At 39.6% G+C, this 20107-nt stretch overlaps 2 protein-coding genes across 3 annotated transcripts in view; both read left to right on the forward strand.

The window, feature by feature from the left end:
• pdcd6 (programmed cell death 6) overlaps positions 1-9640 on the forward strand; it is a 31274-nt gene extending 21634 nt beyond the window's left edge. Inside the window, exons 3-6 of one of the 2 annotated variants that reach the window (XM_088322345.1) lie at positions 518-562; positions 1421-1591; positions 3173-3282; positions 4465-9640. In XM_088322345.1, the coding sequence (XP_088178471.1) occupies positions 518-562; positions 1421-1591; positions 3173-3282; positions 4465-4563 (425 nt within the window). In that variant the 3' untranslated portion in view covers positions 4564-9640. The remainder of the gene's footprint in view (positions 1-517; positions 563-1420; positions 1592-3172; positions 3283-4464) is intronic. The other variant, XM_088322346.1, reaches the window with a different exon arrangement.
• Positions 9641-10030: 390 nt separating this feature from the next.
• Positions 10031-20107, forward strand: part of LOC148348510 (uncharacterized) — a 29357-nt gene continuing 19280 nt past the window's right edge. Inside the window, exons 1-4 of the mRNA XM_088322260.1 lie at positions 10031-10206; positions 12996-13166; positions 16371-16468; positions 19443-19587. Coding sequence (XP_088178386.1) covers positions 10104-10206; positions 12996-13166; positions 16371-16468; positions 19443-19587 — 517 coding nt within the window. The 5' untranslated portion in view covers positions 10031-10103. The remainder of the gene's footprint in view (positions 10207-12995; positions 13167-16370; positions 16469-19442; positions 19588-20107) is intronic.

Consider the following 20107-nt stretch of genomic DNA (forward strand, 5'->3'; position numbering starts at 1 on the left):
ACTTCTCACCAGGCAATGATGCCTAGAGTCATATCATCTCATTTGGATTACATTTTGCACAATTTAATTTGAAATCTGTCCAGAAACTAAATAAATTTCCTAAAATATCAGATTTGGCTTTTTGGAAAACATGGAAGGGAAATGGTCAGGAATGTGCTAATTTGCCCCCTCAAAACATAAATTGGGAAAAACATGATAATATTGATATCATAACTGTGCAGCCCTTTGAGACTCCTTGTGATTAAGGGCGTCACAAATAAACATGACTTGACTAAAGGAGCCCTGCACAATTTGGAATTTTGTTTTCATCTGCTGCCATCTCCTGGCTTAAAGTCAAGATAGCAGCTCATTCATGATGCGCGTGCAAGTGCATGCATTTCTTTGAAGCTTTCTAATAAACAACCACCCACCTAACCATTTTACTTTTAAATTTTAATGCACCTCAAACGACTCAGCTCACCCTTAATTGGCTTGTACACAAAATGTACACTAATATATAATTTACTCTGCTTTTCAGGGACATGGACACCATTTAACCCTGTGACTGTGCGCTCCATAATATGTAAGTAACTGCTCATGTGATCTTGTCTATTTTTTTACCATGGCAACTGGCTTCATGTTTTACAAATTTGGAAGTGAACTGTGAAATTCCAAATGTGAATCACCCAGTTTTGACCCTGTGATGCTAATGAATTCATTCATTAGACCAAGCATGTCAAACTCAGTTTGGCTCGGGGTCGAGATCCAGAATTTATGTTCTCAGATAGGCTGGATCAGTAAAGAAATGTCCATGCTAACAGGGTTGGGTAGGGTTACTTTAACTGGATTACAAAATTCAGTCAAAATGACTGTCCATATTTAGTTTATTTTGTCTTTTATTAGCATATTTGGTATTGGAGTAATCCAAAAGTAATTGAAAGTAATCCAGTTCAAGTAACCCTACCCAACCCTGCATGCTAAATATATAGCTTTATTTTCTGTACTGTGCTTTATCATTCAGACTACATTTGTAGCCTAGCCTACAAACTATAATCAAGGATGAAAATCGATCTTTTCTATGCACAACCCATTTATTCACAAACAATGGAAAGTAATGTTTTTCATGTTTGGCATTAAATGTGGTCACAAGTTGTTGATTTTGACAGTTAAAAAAATGCAGCTTTACATTTTAACTAACTAACCAGATTAATTGAACTCAAGTGGTTAAGTTTTGAAGAAAAATATGCTCACCTCATTTGTCATACTGCTTTGGAATTAATAAAAAAGAAATATAAAACAGTGAAAGAGCAATATACCAAGATGGGCCAACTAAAGCTGCAAAAATACTGCTTTTTTCTGTGTCACCCATAAATTTGCCTGCATTAAGCAATAAAGCTTACACATTATTCTTTCCTAAAGTCCGCATTTTATTGTCCCGCAGCGATGTTTGACAGAGAAAATAAAAGCGGAGTGAACTTCAACGAGTTTGCTGGCGTGTGGAAATACATCACGGATTGGCAGAATATCTTCAGAACCTACGACAGGGACAACTCCGGTTTCATCGACAAGAACGAGCTCAGACAAGCCCTGACGGGATTTGGTGAGCACAAAAGTATGCGTTTTCTTTTCTTTTGGTTTGTGTGGTGGAGGGCGCCGCCACTATCAAGACCGCCGCTTTCCCACTGGGGTAGAAGGTTAGCATTAGATTAGAATTAGCACGTTAGTGTAGTTGTTTGTTTGTATTTACTCATCTTCAGTGGTGAGCCGTGCATGTCACACCCAGGCCAACTATTTTTTGGGATATAGAACATTTACTGGGGCCACAGATGCGACACATATAAAAAAGCTTCATTGATAATTAATTCTCATAACTTTCCACAACTTGATGAGCCAGTCGCATTACAAAACTGAATACTATCTTCCATACGAAATATACTCACACAGCTTTTGCTATGATTAACTGGTTTACTCATGATTGCTAATCAGCATAATGTTTTAATAGTTCAAGTTTACATTTTTACCCTTGATATAGCAATTACTTGTCCGTTTTGAGCAGAACTTTCACTTTGGTGCTTTTTTTCCCCGTTTGTGATTACTTCATAATGTAAACAATGCTTTCCGTAAACACAATGGCACTTTAATTGCAAAATAGATAGATAGATAGATAAATACTTTATTCATCCCCGTAGGGAAATTCACACTCCCAGCAGTCTACCCCGTTGTTTATTAACAGATGAACATGATGCCCTAGGGCTAGTGCTTGTAGCGGAGTGGATGACGTCACGCCAGTCCAAAAGTTCGACATCCCTGCGGCAGATGGAAAACTTTTCTTTGTGAAAATCCAGGGATACACCACCTCGTGTTAGCAAGTCCGCCTCCTCTCCGATTCCCCCCGGCTTTCGTGTCTCTGTTTAGCGGCGTTGAAGCCGGATTGCTCCGGGTAGCTCCGGGTGGCTACACGTTAGCGTCCGGAATGCTAAACGTGAGCCACGTTTCCGCAAAACACAGCATTTTAGTGCAAGAACACTGAACTTATGGATGAACTTTGCAAAAACCTTTCCGCGCCCGATATTTCCGGTGACATGATCATACGATTTTGATCGCTCGGGGGCCGCCTATACACTCTCAATTGCTGGGTAGAGGAAGCAAAGTGACACGAGGAGGAGGGGGCTCCTCGATGTCTGGACAAAGATCTGACCAAAGCCATTCCTGCCATGTAGTGGTGATTTATCATACTGAAATCATTCCCAGAGGCATGACACTTACTGATCAGCAGTGTCAAAGCGCTTAGAACTGTTTTTTTAAAATAACAAATACATATTTTAAGTTTTGGCACTTGAAACCAATGCTTCAGAAAACGTATTTATACGTTATGGCACTGAATGAGGTAAACAGCTTCATCAAACAAACAAAAATAATACATGTACCGTACTTCTTAATGAAACATTTGAAAAATATTAATAATATGCTGCCAGCTTCTGATATGGATGAATGGTTACTGTACTTTGCTGGTCACTGGAAGAAGCATAGGTAATAAAACACTGTATGCTTTTTTGCAAAGATTTAGTTGGGCAACATCCTGCAGAATGCTAGACACTGTCTCACAACCCACTATGGTCTTGGCACGCTAGTTTAAAAACAAAGGACGACACATCTCAAGATATCCGCAAGGTAACCCCGCTCCTCTTTGCAGGTTATCGTTTATCGGATCAATTCTACGGTACGCTGATCGAGAAGTTCGATCGACAAAGGAAGGGGCAGGTAGCCTTCGATGACTTCATCCAATGCTGCATTGTACTTCAGGTAGCTTCATCACAAACTATTTTGTTTCGATCACACAGCGCAGATTGTGATTAGAATGGATAGCGAACATTAATGATGAAATGAATCTTCAGACACAGAGGAAATATTTTACTGTGTTTGTCTTCCAAGTCAAGACAATTCATCCTTTTTTGTATAGCCTTTAATCACAAAAAGTCACATAGGGTCGCATAGATCATTACACCATCCCCTGATCTAAAACCTACATGAGAGCACAGAAAAACTCAAAAACCTCAGCATGAGGAGGATTAGAAAACCTTGCGAAGAGGTAAGGTGATCCCCTTTCTGGATGACCAGGCTACAATGTAAACATTGTTGACTTTGTAAAACTGAAACTAAAGGAAATTAAAATAACAATAAAATATTTGCATTTCAGTGTTTCCCATTGAATTTTGTGAAACCCTGGTGGGTGGACAGTCTAGACCCCAGACTCTAGGGGTTCCCAACGGCATGCATTTTTATACTAACCAACTTTAATATACACTATTGCAAGAAACTGTGAAAATATTTATCTTGTCAATTATATATACATATATATTTTAGTTTTCTTTTTTTTCTTTTTAATGTGTCTGCTATTAAATATTATTTCGCTTACTTTCATTGCGCTATTGTTACAATGCACTACCATTTTTTATGCATTATTCTTTCGAATTAGGCAAATTTTCTCAGAACAACGTTGTAATTGTTTTTGCCTATTTATCTCGATAGTCCTTTATTCCTTTTCTCTTTAGAGTCTTTATTACATGTTTTACCCTGGAGATTCATGTCCAATCTCGTTGCGTACAATGTTTCACAATTTAGCTATCAATGACAATCAAGACCTATTCTATTCTGTCCTGTCCTGTCCTGCCCTGTTCTACCATACCACTCTACTCTACTCTGTTCAGTTCTGTTCAGTTCTGTTCAGTTCTGTTCTACTCTGTTCTACTGTACTCTTTTCTGTTCTACTCTGTTCTATTCTAATCCGGCCCTTGTGAGAGTTTATTTTTCTACCATGTGGCTCCCAAGCTCAAATGACACCCCCTGACATAGAAGTATAAAACTATTAAATTCTGGAAAAAACAATAATGATAAAAATGGTATCTCATGACACAAACAATGCCCACATTTTTCCCCAGGAAAAAACCTTCTCAACTAATTATCCTGCATCTTTTTACTCCACAGAGGTTGACGGATGTTTTTAGGAGGTACGACACAGACCAGGACGGCTGGATCCAGGTGTCCTATGAACAGTATCTATCAATGGTCTTCAATATAGTATAATAGCACACAGGGGCACGAAGAGGAGCACAACTGACGGGACAGAACTTTGCCAAAAAAAGAAAAAAAGCTACCGGCACTTCCTGGATGTCCGCCACGGTGGACACTACAAGATTTTTTCCCTCCCTTTAAATAATTAATGAAAAACAAGGTGTGTCAGAAAGGTTCCAGGACTCGTGACAAAAAATACTTCTATACACACTTTTTTCTCACCTCAAAATCATTATTGGAGTCTGTGACACAAATTCCAACGCCGAGGGATTTTTTTTGCCCATCTTAATATTTTCAGGTTTTGTTGGAAAATTGCTCGTCAACAATAAGAGGGAAAGAAACATATTTATTTGTGTGTATAACGTACATTTTGGATGAGTTGGGACAAGAGTTACACACAAGGTTTTAAATTACTGTTGACCACAATCGGATTTTAACCCGTGTCACGACGGTGAGAGAGCCAATTTTAAAACACTAGACCCTCAGTGTTGTAAATTAGATAAATAATGGGAAGATAAAAATGACAAAAATACATGACACTGGGACAATGAGGGCAGCCTGACTGGATGGGTCAGCGGAGCCTGAGGGGATCAGGCTTTTCCCAAGGCGGACCCTCCTAAATCGTATTGTTTTATATCTGTGCCCTGACGGTAGCGGGATGAAGTATTGGTAAAGGTGGTGAGTGATTATTGTGTTTACCAGTCGGATGATGAACCTATTATTTAAGTCTATGAGGTTGGGTGTGGGTAGGCTTTAGCTGCTGTGTAGATGATTCGAGTGGGTTTGGTCCGGTTCTCAACGGAGCGCATAGTGAAAAAAACTATTGGAGTAACAGTAGGTGAGGTGCAACATATAGTCCTTTGAGTTTAGAAAGATGACATACAACAAGAAGTTAGATTTGATCTCCCTACATTATTTTTTGTCATGGTACCAGAGACAAATGTTACAAAATATAGAAAACAGAATCTTGTCCGGAAATATATAAATAAACGCAAAAATGCATGACGAGGTAAACGACTCTGGTGGATTTGAGGATTACCGTAAATTCCGGACTATAGAGCGCACCTGACTAAAGCCGCACCCACCACATTTAGGGAGGAAAACCGATTTTGTACATACACCAGGCACCTGTATATTAGCCGCATGCGCCCACATTGAAAAAACGCAATACAAACACGAAATTAACCCATACCCGATACAGTCCAAAAATCACAGCCGGCAAAATGAACGGAAAATGATACCGGTACTTAAGATTTAATGCAGACCTGCAGAGTCCGGGTGCTCGTTGAAAGTAATCCAAGGAAAAAAGTGTATATTTCCAAAGGTAAGGGTGGGAAAAATATATATCCACTATTGTCGGCCGCGTCCACAAACACGTCTCACCCTTACTCCACTTCCCGTCAGCCCGCGTTTGCTCCGCCCCTTCTTTCTCATTCGCCAGTGGAAAACATATCAGAATAAGTCTCTAAAATAAATACATTACAAAAATATACAGTTGCAAATACATATTATACATGGTTACACATATTTACAAAGAAAAACGGTACACCGAGAGAATTTTCAAAGCTTTAATAATAATATTATAACTTTCATCCCAAACTGTGCCTGTGAAGGGTAGCAAAACGCTACTAGCAACACGCTCGCAACACAGTAATCAGTTCTGTTAAAAAAATATATTGTACGTGTAGTAAGCACGGTAAACCGTCCTCATCTTCCTCTTCATAACTGACATCATCAAAGTCGTCTTCCTTCAGTATGGGAAAGAGACTTTGTCAATTAGACGTCGTCCACGCTCCCTTATTCAAAAACACGCTAGCATCTCGCTCACAAAGTAAAGTTTACGTGCGGTAGTTCTGTTTCTTTCTATATCGGACTGCTCGATTGCGTTTAGCTTGAAAGTTGCGTCATGTGCCTTTCTTTTTGCAATTTGCATGATGAGGATATGTCTACGCTAATTTAATTTGTGCACAAGCTAAGAAGTTGCAGTCTAAATCTTACCTTTTGTACTGGAGCGCCGCTGGCGGGCGTTAGAAAAATTACATAAATTGGCCGCATCACTGAATAAGCCGCAGGGTTGAACGTTTGGGAAAAAGGTAGCGGCTTATAGTCCGGAATTTACGGTAATCGGATTCATTGGGTTGGCATTGTGTTCTCTGTTAATGTGGTCAACAAATGATTTTAACCATGGCTCCACATACTCAACAAGTGCGTGTTATAAAGGTATAAATCAGGTCACCTGTTGGGGGTTAAAAGGTATCCTCTCACACCAATCCTGGAACTTTTCTGACAATGTTTAAGGGACTTTTGTGGCCTTGGTATTTTTCCAAGATTTAATTACATCGTTGCATGTATTTAAAAAAAATCTTGTAGTGTATTACTCGAGTACGAATCCTGATTCATTACTGTATCGGACACTCCAGATAATAGATTATAGTAGTGCCTTGAGATACGAGTTTTTACATTTTCGAGATTTTCTCTAGATCTTCAGCCAAATGGTTTTTTTTATAGCTCTTTTTGACTGCTAACAATTTGAAACTTGAAATAGGAGCGCTTATGGTGGCAGTAAACTCTATCGACGGTTAATTTAGGACACTAACAGTACATCTAAGTGTACAGTTTTTTAGCTTAATTCTAGTCTTAACATTTCTTTTGTGGTGCTTTAACCCTTAAAACAGTGCACAACTTAGGTTTTGAGGGAAATTTCTTTCACTCCTTTGTCTGCTCTGGCATTTAATATAATTATGGTGTTACAGGGCGTAGCAAAAGTATTGCCCCCCTGGAACCTTTTGTCAAATTACCACATTTTGGGCATCAAACTTAAAGCTGAAAAAAAACTGAAAATATTTTCTTCGAAACTATTTCATATGAGACACAATCGTGAAGTGGAACCAAATTATATCAACATTTTTTGGAGCAAAAATATTGGCCCATTGTTTTCTCAGCTCAGCCAACTGACTCCTGATCTGATGTCAACCTAAATGACCATCCGTCCATCCATTATCTGCACCACTTATCCTCAGTAGGGTCGCGGGGGTGCTGGAGCCCATCCCAGCTGTCTCTGGACAGTGGGACACCCTGAACTGGTTGCCAGACAGTCGCAGGGCACACAGAGACGGACAACTCACTCGCTCATTCACACCTAGGGACAATTTGAACCGGCCAATTAACCTGACATGCATATTTTTGGAATGTGGAAGGAAACCAGTGTGCCTGGAGGAAACCCACGCAAGCACGGGGAGAACATGCAAACTTCACGCAGGAAGTTCGATCTCATGACCTCAGAACTGTGCCGCACACGCGCTAACCACTGCGCCGCCGTGCTGTCCCCTAAATGACTAACAATGGCAAAAAGAGTCCCAGTTTAAACACACCTGGCTTAGAGGTCAGTGAAAGGAGACACTGGAACACAGACGGTATCGTGAAGACCAAAGAAAATCGAAATTGAACTTTTTGGGCTGAATGCAAAGAGTTACGTTTGCTATGAGAATAACCCTGCACATCCGCCTGAAAACACCGTCCCCGCTTTCAAACATGGTGGTGCCAGCATCATGCTCTGTGGTCGCTTTTCTCCAGTAGGGACTGGGAAGATGGTTAGAGTTGATGGGAAGATGAAAGGAGCCAAATACAAGGCGATTCGGGCAGAAAATATTTTGGAGTCTGCAAAAGACCTGAGAATGGGGAGCAGATCCACCTTCCAACAGGACATAAAGGTGTAGAGTGGCCAAGCCAAAGTCCTATCAAGCATTTGTGGAAAGATAGGAAAAACGCTTTGTATAAATGATATCAAACCTTAAGGAACTTGAGCTGTTTTGTGAGGATGCATGGGCAAATATTTCAGAATGTGCAAAATGTATAGAGACATACCCAAAAAGACTGATCGCTGCAAACGGAGGTTGTACATAACATTACTCGGCAGTGGCTCAGGAGGTAGAGCGCTCGTCTTGGGATCAAGATATCGCCGTTTGAATCCCGGGTCCTCTGTGTTACATGTCAAAGTGTCTTTGGGTAAGACACTGAACCCCTAATGCCCCCAATAAGCAGGTGAGCGCCTTACATGGCTGCACGGACGCTATTGGGGAAATGTGAAGCACACTGTAAAGCGCTTTGGGAAGTCTTGACTTGAAAAGCGCTATATAAATGCAGATATTTTCATTTCATTACCCCATAGGGGGCAGTGTTTTTCCGCTAATATTTTGCCTACTTTTCAATTTTTTACTATGTTAGCATGGTATAAAATTTTAAATACATTTGATTTCAATTCACGATTGTGTCTCCCTTGTTGATGATTCTTAAAATTTATTTCAGTTTTTTAAATCTATAAGTTTGGAGCCTGAAATATGGCAATATGTCAATAGGTTCTTGGGTTCCAATATATTTGTAAGACACTGTAATTAGATCAGAGAGGTATTGTGTTTTGATATGGAGTTCTTCGAAAGACATGCCGAATTAACTTGTGTATTTCAGTCTGTTTTATACTGTCGCCTGCTGGCTAAAGTAAGTATAACATCCTTCGATTAATAGGCTTTGAGGACGATATTTTTTGTTACATTTTGTTTGTTTGTTTTTTCATGTTTTATGTGTTTCTTTTCTGACAAAACACTGTATTCCCCTTGCTCTTCATTTGAAAACGATACATTTATATTAGAGAATATTTTTTGAAAGGAGTATTTTTTGGTTCTTTTCTAACTCGTATCTCAAGGGGCCACATTATAAATGTTGACACAATGCCTTTTGTCAGTCTTTCTGTTATTATCTTGAGGCATTACCTTTTTGTTAATAGAATTATAATGAAAATGCATTAATAAGATATAGTCCATCGCATGTTTTTCAGGTAATTTTGACCCGCCAAGTCGCAGCATGCTTTTCCATTTTGTCCCGTTTCTTTCTGTTTGAAGCCATGTTTACAAAAAAAATGTCAAAGCAGTGCTAAAATTGCTTTAAAAACGAACATGCCATATCTGTACAATTTCATTTTCTAAGATGACTTAGAAGAGGGTGAGCAGAATTCTATAGAAATCGCTTTATTTGTGCATGATGCCTTAAGGAACAACACAATGAAGAGTTTTATTAAAAAAAGAATTTATCCAGGTGTATTGTGTGAGTTTTTCTTAAAAAAACATTGCAACTTCACATAAAAATGTGAATTTCCCTTCGGGGATGAACAAAGTATCTATCTATATCTATCTATCTAAAAACAAACGCAACTCGAATCATGGCGCCTCCTACTGTACATTTGTAATTATCACCACTGCAATGCGACACGGTTCTCTTTATTCATCAAATTATTCAAAGCTTAGGAAAATTGTCAATGTTGATTACAAAATTTAAATAATATATTCATTGATTATTTTCTTGCAGTGATTAATGATCAAATTCACTCGATGATTTGCGATAAAAACAACTGAAAGTGACGCGTGGGAACCCGGAACCTTTGCCTTTTTGACCTAATTTCTACCGGGATACTTTAGGTGGTGCGCAGTGCTACACTATTGTTTATTTTCTGGTGTAATTTTTAAAAGTTCGTTTTATTCCTTTAGCAAAATTATTTAAGTATGTATCGAAAATTTGTACCGACGAGGGTTAACCGAAATACTCTCTGTCGTCTGTCAGTCAAACACCCGACGCCAATAAAGTCCTTCTGCAGTAAAAGTAAAGGTACAAACACAAGATATACATGTTAAAATGTTATATATATACTGTACACAGTACTGAGTGATTGATGCACAGTAGCGGATTCTAGCATGCCCTTTTTGGGTTTGATTTCAACTTTTGTTTGTGGGGTCACCCAACTTTCTAAAACTATCCACTATTCTAAAAACTAAAAATATTAGTTGTCAAATATATGCATTGAATTGACAAAGAACTATAATATTCATCAGTGGTTTACGGTCTCAAATCAAAGGAACAGTGTGTATTAGTTAACGCCTCCAAGTGGTACAAAAACATAGAAAATATAACATAAAAAAAATAAAAAATGAATCAACAATCATGTAAATGTGCATTTCTTTCAAATATTAATTGCTCGGTTTACATTTACGGCTTTTTATGTAGGCACAGCCCAAAAAGAAATCCCCGACATAACACTGGAATGGCTGTGCGCCATCAGTGCATCACCAGCTTTGAGACACGAAAGCATTTTTGGGTGCCAGGGTCATTTATGTAAAATATTGTGGTCCTGCCCAAACTTGTTTCTGCTCAAGAGAATAGAATGTCTTTCTGAGGAAGCTGCTTAGTTAGCAAAACCAAAAATGCAGTCGGCTTCTTTTGGGCCGTTTTCACTTTTGGCGTAACCTATCTGCCTGTAAATGAATGTGTTGATACTCAACGTTTTTATGGCTTGTGAGAGTGGAATGTCTTTCTGGGCAGAATGCTGAGTCCACAAACACCGAAGTTGAGTCAGCCCTTTTCCCCCATTTTTTTCACATCTAGTGTAACCTATCCGACTGCCTCTTAAAGATAGTGTTGTTATTCAATGCCCTCCTCACCTGGGAGAATGGAGTCTTTCTAGGAAAAAATGCTGAGTCAGCAAAATCAAAACTGAGTTTACTTTTTGGGGCATTTTTTCACAAATAGCTCAACCTTTCTTACTGACATTGTGTTGAAATTGAATGTTGTTCTGCTCTGGAAGAGGGGAAAGTCTTTCGGGAAAAACTGCTGAGTCAGCAAAACAAAATGTTTTGAGTCAGTTTTTTGGGGGTATTTTAACCTCTAGAGTGAACTGTGAAAATGATCCTGGTCAAACTTGTTCGGTCTGTGAAAGTAGAAAATCTCTGGGAATGCTGTGAGTCATCAATACAAAAAATGCAGAGTCTCTTTTTTTTTTTAAATATATTTTTACTGGGCATTTTTCACATCTAGGGTAACCAACCGGAGTGCCCGCAAAAGATGGCGGTCTTATCTAAACTCCTTCCCCCTTTTCTTGGATTGACAGAAACACAAACAAATCAAAACATATTTATACTTAGATCCCAAATGAAAACCTTATCACCACCAGCTCGCGGGTGATATAATTGACATTATTGTTTGACATCTTGCTGCTACAGTTACCCAAAAAACTTGAAAATGCTGAACAATAAAATCAGAAGTAAAATGGTGCATTTTATGTACTTTTAGTCACCGTAGCTTTCATTTTTTCTTGTGTTTTTTGTGCTACACCAAGGGTTGGGAACCCTTTTTACCTAAAGAGCCATAAAAGCCAAAATGTTTTTATTTAATTTTTTTTTATATTTCAAGACAGAATTCAGGAAACCGCCAACTACGCTCCTTAGAAAAAAGTTCATTTTTTTTCAATACTTTTGCTGTATGTTCAAAATTGTTCACAATCGATGAAATATTGCTGCATTATCTCCACACAGAAGAGCAGCTTCAGCGACAGACTGCTGTCACAGTCTTGTACCACGGACAGACTGAGGAGATCTTTTCTTCCTCATGCCATGAGGCTCTTTAACTCCACCCGGCGGAGTGAAGGCCCACATTAAACCACCCCCCCACATTGCATATTACCGTATTTTTATTGCAGTGTGTATTCTGTGTAGCACTATCGAGATACTCTATATAACACGCTACATTGGGTATCAACACGTCACATTGGCTATTTGTGTATTGTATTCTTTTTGCTTTATTATTGTTTTGTTCTTCAGCGCAGGATGCTGCTGGAAATGTGAATTTCCCTGCGGGGATGAATAAAGTATCTATCTATCTATCTAGACATCTAGCTATCTAGACATCTATCTTTATCTGAAATCATTTTGCTAGGAGCACAAGAAGCTCCCAATGAGCTTCTGTTCATTCTGCATTAAGCTCAGTTCTAATTCATTTGATTGTCCTAATGCATATTAATGAAACGTAGGGGACCGTGAAAACACATTCATCCATTATCTGCACCGCTAATCCACAGTAGGGTCGCGGGGATGCTGGAGCCTATCGCTGCTATCTTCGGACAGTCAGCAGGGGACACCCTGAACTGGTTGCTAGCCAGTCGCAGGGCACACAGGGACCGACAGGTCACTCGCTCATTCACACCTAGGGACAATTTGGACCGGCCAATTAACCTAACATGCATGTTTTTGTAACATTGGAGGAAACCCACGCAAGCACGGGGAGAACATGCAAACTCCGCACAGGAAGGATAGTAGCTGGAATTGATCCCATGACCTCATACCTGTGCCGCGGAATCGCCAACCACTCATCCGCCATGCCGCCCCCTCCAAACACATGTCAGGCATTATCCAGGGTCCGAAACCAGAATCATAACAATAGTTCTGTCAATATAATCATTAAAATTCTACCACAAGTTGCTATTATGGTTAGTGTTTGCAGTATTTATATGCTATTGTACTTTTTAAGAATGAAACAAAAACTTAGTTTCATTGCGTGGGTTCAAAACGACTGTCATAAGTCCATTTGTGGCTGCATCCCTCAGTCAAGGCATTCTCTTTCCTCAGACACAGAACAGTCTGTGGTTTCAGAACGCAGAGGGTCCGTCATCACCGTGGCCATAAATCGTCCCAAGGCGTGCAATGCGGTCAACCAGGAGACAGCGAAGCGTCTCCTGGACGAACTGGAAGCCTTCGATCGGGAGACATCCCTGAACGTGGCTGTCCTGCATGGCATCGGTAAGATTTTGAAACTGAACAAAAAAAATACCATTGCACGAAACTGGGGGGAAAAAATATATATATATATATCCTGTAAATTCCGGACTATAGAGCGCACCTGATTATAAGCCGCACCCACCACATTTGAAGAGAAATACCGATTTTGTACATACACAAGCCGCACCTGTATACAAGCCGCATGCGCCCACATTCAAACATATAACACAAACACAAAAATAACCCAAATCCGACTTCAAGTCCCGCGATTGAAACTAAATTTCCTTCATTAAGGTCCACAGTCCAAAAATCACAGCCGGCAAAATGAACGTAAAATGATACCGGTACTTAAGGTTTGATGCAGACCTGCAGAGTCCGGGTCCCGTAGAAAGTAATCCAAGGAAAAAAAGTGTATATTTCCAAAGGTAAGGGTGGTAAAAATATATCAGATGAACATATTTACTCACGCAACTCCTTTTTCTTTAACCAACTTTTTACCCCCTCTTCTTTCCTTGTCGGTCCCTCACCTTTAGCGGTCCCCACTTAAACTCGGCACCCCGCGTTTGTTCCGCCCCTCTTTTTTCGTTCACCCGCAAAACATATCAGAATAAGTGTCTAAAATAAATACAAATAAATACATTACAAAAATATACAGTTGCAAATACATATTATACATGGGTTACACATATTTGCAAAGAAAGACGGTACACTGAGAGAGTTTTCAAAGCTTTAATAATACTGTAATAATATAGCTTTGACAGGGCAGTTAATGGTAGCAACACTCGAGCGTTGCTGGCGGCCGTTAGAAAAATTACATAAATTGGCCGCATCACTGAATAAGCCGCAGGGTTGAAAGTTAGGAAAAAAGGAGCGGCTTATAGTCCGGAATTTATGGTACAATTTATATACGTGTATGTATATATATATATATATATATATATATATATATATATATATATATACAGTGAAGAAAATACATATTTGAACCCCCTGCTATTTTGCTATTTCCCACACTTAGAAATTATAGAGGGGTCTGAAATTTTGATCGTCGGCGCACGTCCAATGTGAGAGAGATAAAAGAAAAAGAAAATCCACAAATCATATATATCAATATATATTACGATTGATTTCATAATCGATGAGTTGGTCGATTTTTCCTACGATTATTCGATGAATGGGATTTGTAATTCCCCTCCTATTTATTCAAATATTAAAGTGATGGACAGATAGATGATAGTGTACGAAACAAAATATTATACACTATAAAACAATAAAAAAATTATAAGTGTCAATAAACTTGAGAATCAAAAAAATGCATAGAAATGTATGCTACACACCTGCAAGTATGTAAGATACTCTTTTCCTACCTTCCTATCCACAGATCATGTTAAATTTGGGCCTATCATAAAAAAAAATAGAAAAAGCAATACATTTCAATTTGTATGGATTTTTTGTCATCCACACAATAAATAATTAATCAAAAATGTAAACAAACCCACTTTTCAGAATGTTGTTTAATTTTGGAATATGTTAAACATTGCCAATATGAGAATGATACATGGTAAATGGTCTGCATTTATATAGCGCTTTTCAAGTCAATGAAGACTTCCCAAAGCGCTTTGCAATGTGCTTCACACTTACCCATTCACACTCACACACCAATAGCGGCCGTGAATAATACTAATAAAATAGAAATAATTAATAGTATGAAATTCACATGATGATTTATTAATAATACATGAAAATATATAGTTTTTTAAAATCAGTCTTACGAGACTATATGCCAACTAACCTTTTCTCAAGGCAGATTTTTTTGTAGTTGAAATGAAATGAAATGATCTGCATTTATATAGCGCTTTTCAAGTCAATGACTTCCCAAAGCGCTCTATATTGTGCTTCACATTTCCCAATAGCGGCCGTGATCTGTGCAGCCATGTAAGGCGCTAACCTGCTTATTGGGGGTATTGGAGATTCAGTGTCTTACCCAAGGACACTTTGGCATGTAACACGGACAAGCCGGGATTCGAACTGGGATCCCTTAATCCTAAAACGATCGCTCTACCTCCTGAGCTTATTGTGCGCCACCCTCAGGGTTGGGTAGGGTTACTTTAACTGGATTACTTTCAATTACTTTTGGATTACTCCAATACCAAATATGCTAATAAAAGACAAAAGAAACTAAATATGAATAAAATGATGACTCACAACACGTGGTAAGCTTTCTCTCCTGGCTTTGATCTCTTTGATCTCCGGCAAAACTAACATAAAATGCGACAGAAACAAAATGAAAATAAATCCAAACAGCTTGCCAACATCATTTTTGCCATTCCATGTATTCCGTTACTCCCCAAGCCTGCACAAAATTTAGTAATTTTATTCATATTTAGTTTCTTTTGTCTTTTATTAGCATATTTGGTATTGGAGTAATCCAAAAGTAATTGAAAGTAATCCAGTTAAAGTAACCCTACCCAACCCTGGCCAACCCTTAATAACAACGACAACAAAACAGAACATAAATAACGTAATAGTCAAGTCATCTTCATTTGACTCGCCCTTATTCACAAAGAGTCTCAAAGAGCTGCACAGATTATTGCAAACCACAGACTATTATGACACCATCCCCTGATCTTAAACCTACACGAGGGCAAGGAAAAACTCAAAAACCTCAACATGAGGAAAATGAAGAAACCTTGAGAAGGGACCCTCGGCCGAGTCATACCTAAGACTTATAACATTGGTAAAATGGCGGCGCCCTCTGTTGGCTGCGGCTGCATCGGCTCGCTACAACGGGTCAGGTGTATCGACATTTCGTTCTGTGTACATTGTTACAAAGAATGACAATACAAAGGAAATTATTATTATTATTATTATTATAGGAGATTAGTAATACCATGGAAACAGTTGTTATATCAGAAATACATATCAAACAAGTCATCATTTGCACTCATTAGTAAAGCAGTTAGGACACCTTTGATGTACATTATAGCGATGCCATACTGAAAAGAAAAGCACAATTTAAAATACATGAATGAATCAGTCACATTACAAATTATATTTATGATGTTGGAGAATTTATTTTGTTTACAACTCATTGAACAACAAAGAACTCATTGAACAACAAAGTCAAATTTAAGGAAAACATCTTCAATGTAAAAATATTATTTCCCCCCCCCGTCCCCGTCATTTTCATTGCCTTTTGACTTTGCAGTTTTTTCTCTCTTGTAGGAGGCAATTTCTGTGCTGGGTACGATCTGAAAGAACTGGCCAATCACGCGGCTTCGCTCAAAGTGGAGCAAGATGTCACTAAGGGTCCTGGACCACTGGTGAGGAACTGAGGTCATATGCCTCTAATTGGCTGTTTGGACACAATAACACTTGAAACAAGAGTTAAGCTACTAGTACTGCTCCAGTTACATTGCAAGTTACATTAATAATGACTTGGTTTTTAAAGTAACTCAATTCTATCAGCGGTACGGCGGATGAGTGGTTAGAATAGAATAGAATAGAATATACCTTTATTGTCATTGTTACAAAATGGGTTAACATATTGTGACAACGAAATTGGGCATGACACTCCAGTTTCACACATTCACAGTGAGGTAAAAAAGTCAAGAAGATAAAGGAACAGAGAAGACAAGGTTATAAAACAAGGAGGATAAGGCTATAGTTATAATTTACATGATATTTACACAAGAAATGTTGGCATGTAGGATGTTACATACAGTTGTTATCGTAATACAGTTTGGTATCGCAAGGGTTTGTGCAATTATACATTTGGTGCAAAAAAATAGTCATCATAGTGCAAAAACAAATAGGCGAACATTGTGCAAGGTAAGCAGTAAACATAGTGCAGTCAACATGTGCAAGAAACATAGACATGTTCGTATGAGGTAGTGTGTTTGCAAGAGTTTTCCAGTTTTTTGTGCGGTGTCTGTTTAGGGTAGTAATGACTCTGGGGAGGAAACTGTCTTTGAGTCTGTTTGTTTTTGTTTTGTGTGACCTGTAGCGCTTGCCGGAAGGCAGCAGGTCGAAGAGGTGGTGGCCGGGGTGAGAAAAGTCCTTGATGATGTTTTCTGCTCTGCTGAGGTAGCGAGAGCAGGCAATGTCCTCCAGACTGGGCAGAGGGCAACCGACGATTTTCTGGGCTGTTTTGATGACCCTCTGGAGCGTTTTCCTGTCTGCTGCTGTGCACCCAGCATACCACACCGTAATGCAGTACGTTAGAATGCTCTCCACTGTGGCTTTGTCAAAGGACACCTGCAGCTGCTATTTTAGATTATTTTTCCTGAGCACTCTCAGGAAATGCAGTCGCTGCTGGGCCTTCCCTACCACAGCTCTGGTGTTTGCAGACCAGGAGAGGTCGTCGGATATGTGCACACCCAGAAATTTGAAGGAGTGGACTCTCTCTACACAGTCTCCTTTTATGATGAGTGGTGCTGGATTCCTTCCATTCCTTCTGAAGTCCAGTATCACTTCTTTTGTTTTTGTGGTGTTCAATACGAGGTGGTTTTCCAAACACCACGTTGACAGTGACTCCACCTCATCCCTGTTCGCCGCCTCGTCCCCTTCAGAAATAAGGCCGATCAACGTGGTATCGTCGGCGAACTTAATGATTGTAATGTAGTCTGCGGCACAGTTCTGAGGTCATCTACCAGCCTTCCTGTGCGGAGTTTGCATGTTTTCCCACTCCGGTTTCCTCCCACATTCTAAAAACATGCATGTCATGTTAATTGGCCAGTCCAAATTGTCCCTAGGTGTGAATGAGCGAGCGAATTGTCTGTCCCTGTGTGCCCTGCGACTGGCTGGCAACCAGTTGAGGGTGTTCCTGCCCACTGCCCGATGATGGCTGCAATAGGCTCCGGTGCCCCCGTGACCCTACTGAGGATAAGAGGTGTAAATAATGGATGGATGGATATCTGCAGTATATAAATTTGAATAAACATACAGCCCTGGCTCTAGTGGATCGGAAAGTTGCTGGGCGTCTCTTGTTCTGTTTCAAATATGTTGAACTCCCACTTCACAAGACTGAAATTTCTTAGTAAGTATGGATGCGTGTTCCTTCGGGACCTATGAAATTAAAAATGGGATTCCCCAGGGTTCAATTTTAGGGCCTGTACTTTTTAATTGTTAAATATTTCCCTTTGAAGATTTCAGCTAGAGAAACTGTGTCAGTTTTGTTCTAGCCATTGTGTGTGTATTTGGTCATCTGGTTTTTCTCACCACTTTGAGTTGCATTTCGTTAACAAATACGTTTTGATTCGATTTAACAACTTCACTTAGGTTTTTGTTGTACCGTATTTTCCGCACTATAAAGCGCACCGGGTTATGGGGCGCACCCCGAAAAAATAGTTTTTGGTCCTATATTTGACATACATAAGACGCACCGGATTATAAGGCGCTACAATGGGAACGTGGACAAAACAGTCAGATAGTTCAGTCCAACTTATTACCCCCTTAACATACCCAAAGCTTGCAAAGACTCAAATACGTGTCGAGAACACGTGCGGATGCGGAGTCCGTACGATGTCACTCAAATGCATCGTTCCATCATTCGGAAGGTTAAAGTCTTGGGATTCAAGAAATGCCAACCATTCCTTAGTTTCTATTTTCTTTTTCGCTCGCAACTTTCCTGTGCATATGACAATAAACACTTGGAATTGAATTTAATTTAAAAATAGACACTCCATTCCATCCATTATCTGCACCGCTTATCACAGAAACATCGAGTTCAGTCTGAAACAAGATACAGGGAAAATATATAGCCGGAGTAGATCACCGAAGTCGTTGTGTTCAATAATAATGTGCAGCCATGGTCCTCTTATATCCGTGAGTGTAGTAAATCCAGGAGAATAAAATATTTACAAATACAGAATAGTAGAAAATGCTTTCTCTATGCCGTCAACCACGTGCTATTCACATTCATCTTTTTCGGCCAATTGCAGGCTTTGTTTTGCCGTTTAAGCCTATGCCAGCCTGTAAATGATAAAAAGGATCCGCCCCTTGACCTCCGAATAACTTTAGCCAATAGTGATCGATTCAAATGATGATTGACACATTGGTTAGCCAATGAAACGACGGTAAATAAATCCCAGCATACACGGCGGACTACTTGGCGTTCGGGGGAAAATCTACTCGGCGGCTGCAAGTTAGTTGGAAGACTTTGCGACTTAATATTGATCCATAAATAAGGCGCACTGTATTATAAGGCGCATGGTCAGCTTTTGAAAAAAATAAAGGCTTTTAGGTGCGCCTTATAGTGCGGAAAATACGGTATATTTATCTGGTCATTTCCCACAGGGTCCCTCCCGTTTGCAGTTGTCCAAGCCCCTGATTGCAGCAGTGAGTGGATTTGCAGTGGCTGGAGGACTCGAGCTGGCTCTGCTGGCTGACCTGCGAGTGGTGGAGGAGAGTGCCGTCATGGGGGTGTTCTGCCGCAGGTTTGGTATGACATGTCATAATATTACTGTACTACCGGGAAGAGTGTGTTTTCTGCAATCGCAAATCCTGGAGGGCTACACTATTAGTGTGATTTAGAGGTAAAATTTTAGGCCCCAGCCCGGCTCGAAATTAGGGTCAGGTCATTTATCAGCCCAAAACATCCCAACCTCCCGAGTCCTCACAAATTAGATATGAAATTTCAGGTTTCCTTGGTCTGGGTCCCTCTAATCAAGTTAAATGGTCGGGCTCGGGCTGGTTCGGGCTTTAATACCTGCGTGCTTGGGTTGGGTTGAAATATTTTAAGCTCGATCTAGTGATTAATTTATTTTCAACCAAGCTGCTAATTACAATATACAGTATTCTAAAGACCACATTTCAAAGGATAGGAGGGCCAAAATGTGAACTTCTGCTGCTCTGAATCTATACTCAATTTCTTTGTATTGTGGGATATTTTCAGGAAATTTAAGGTGTAGAATACAGACGTTACCCTACTTACGAACGAGATAGCTTCCGGACGATCGTTC

The sequence above is a fragment of the Urocampus carinirostris genome, chromosome 18 (assembly GCF_059441175.1).
Source record: "Urocampus carinirostris isolate Australia breed hairy pipefish chromosome 18, RoL_Ucar_1.0, whole genome shotgun sequence".
In the NCBI taxonomy this organism is placed as follows: Eukaryota; Metazoa; Chordata; class Actinopteri; order Syngnathiformes; family Syngnathidae; genus Urocampus; species Urocampus carinirostris.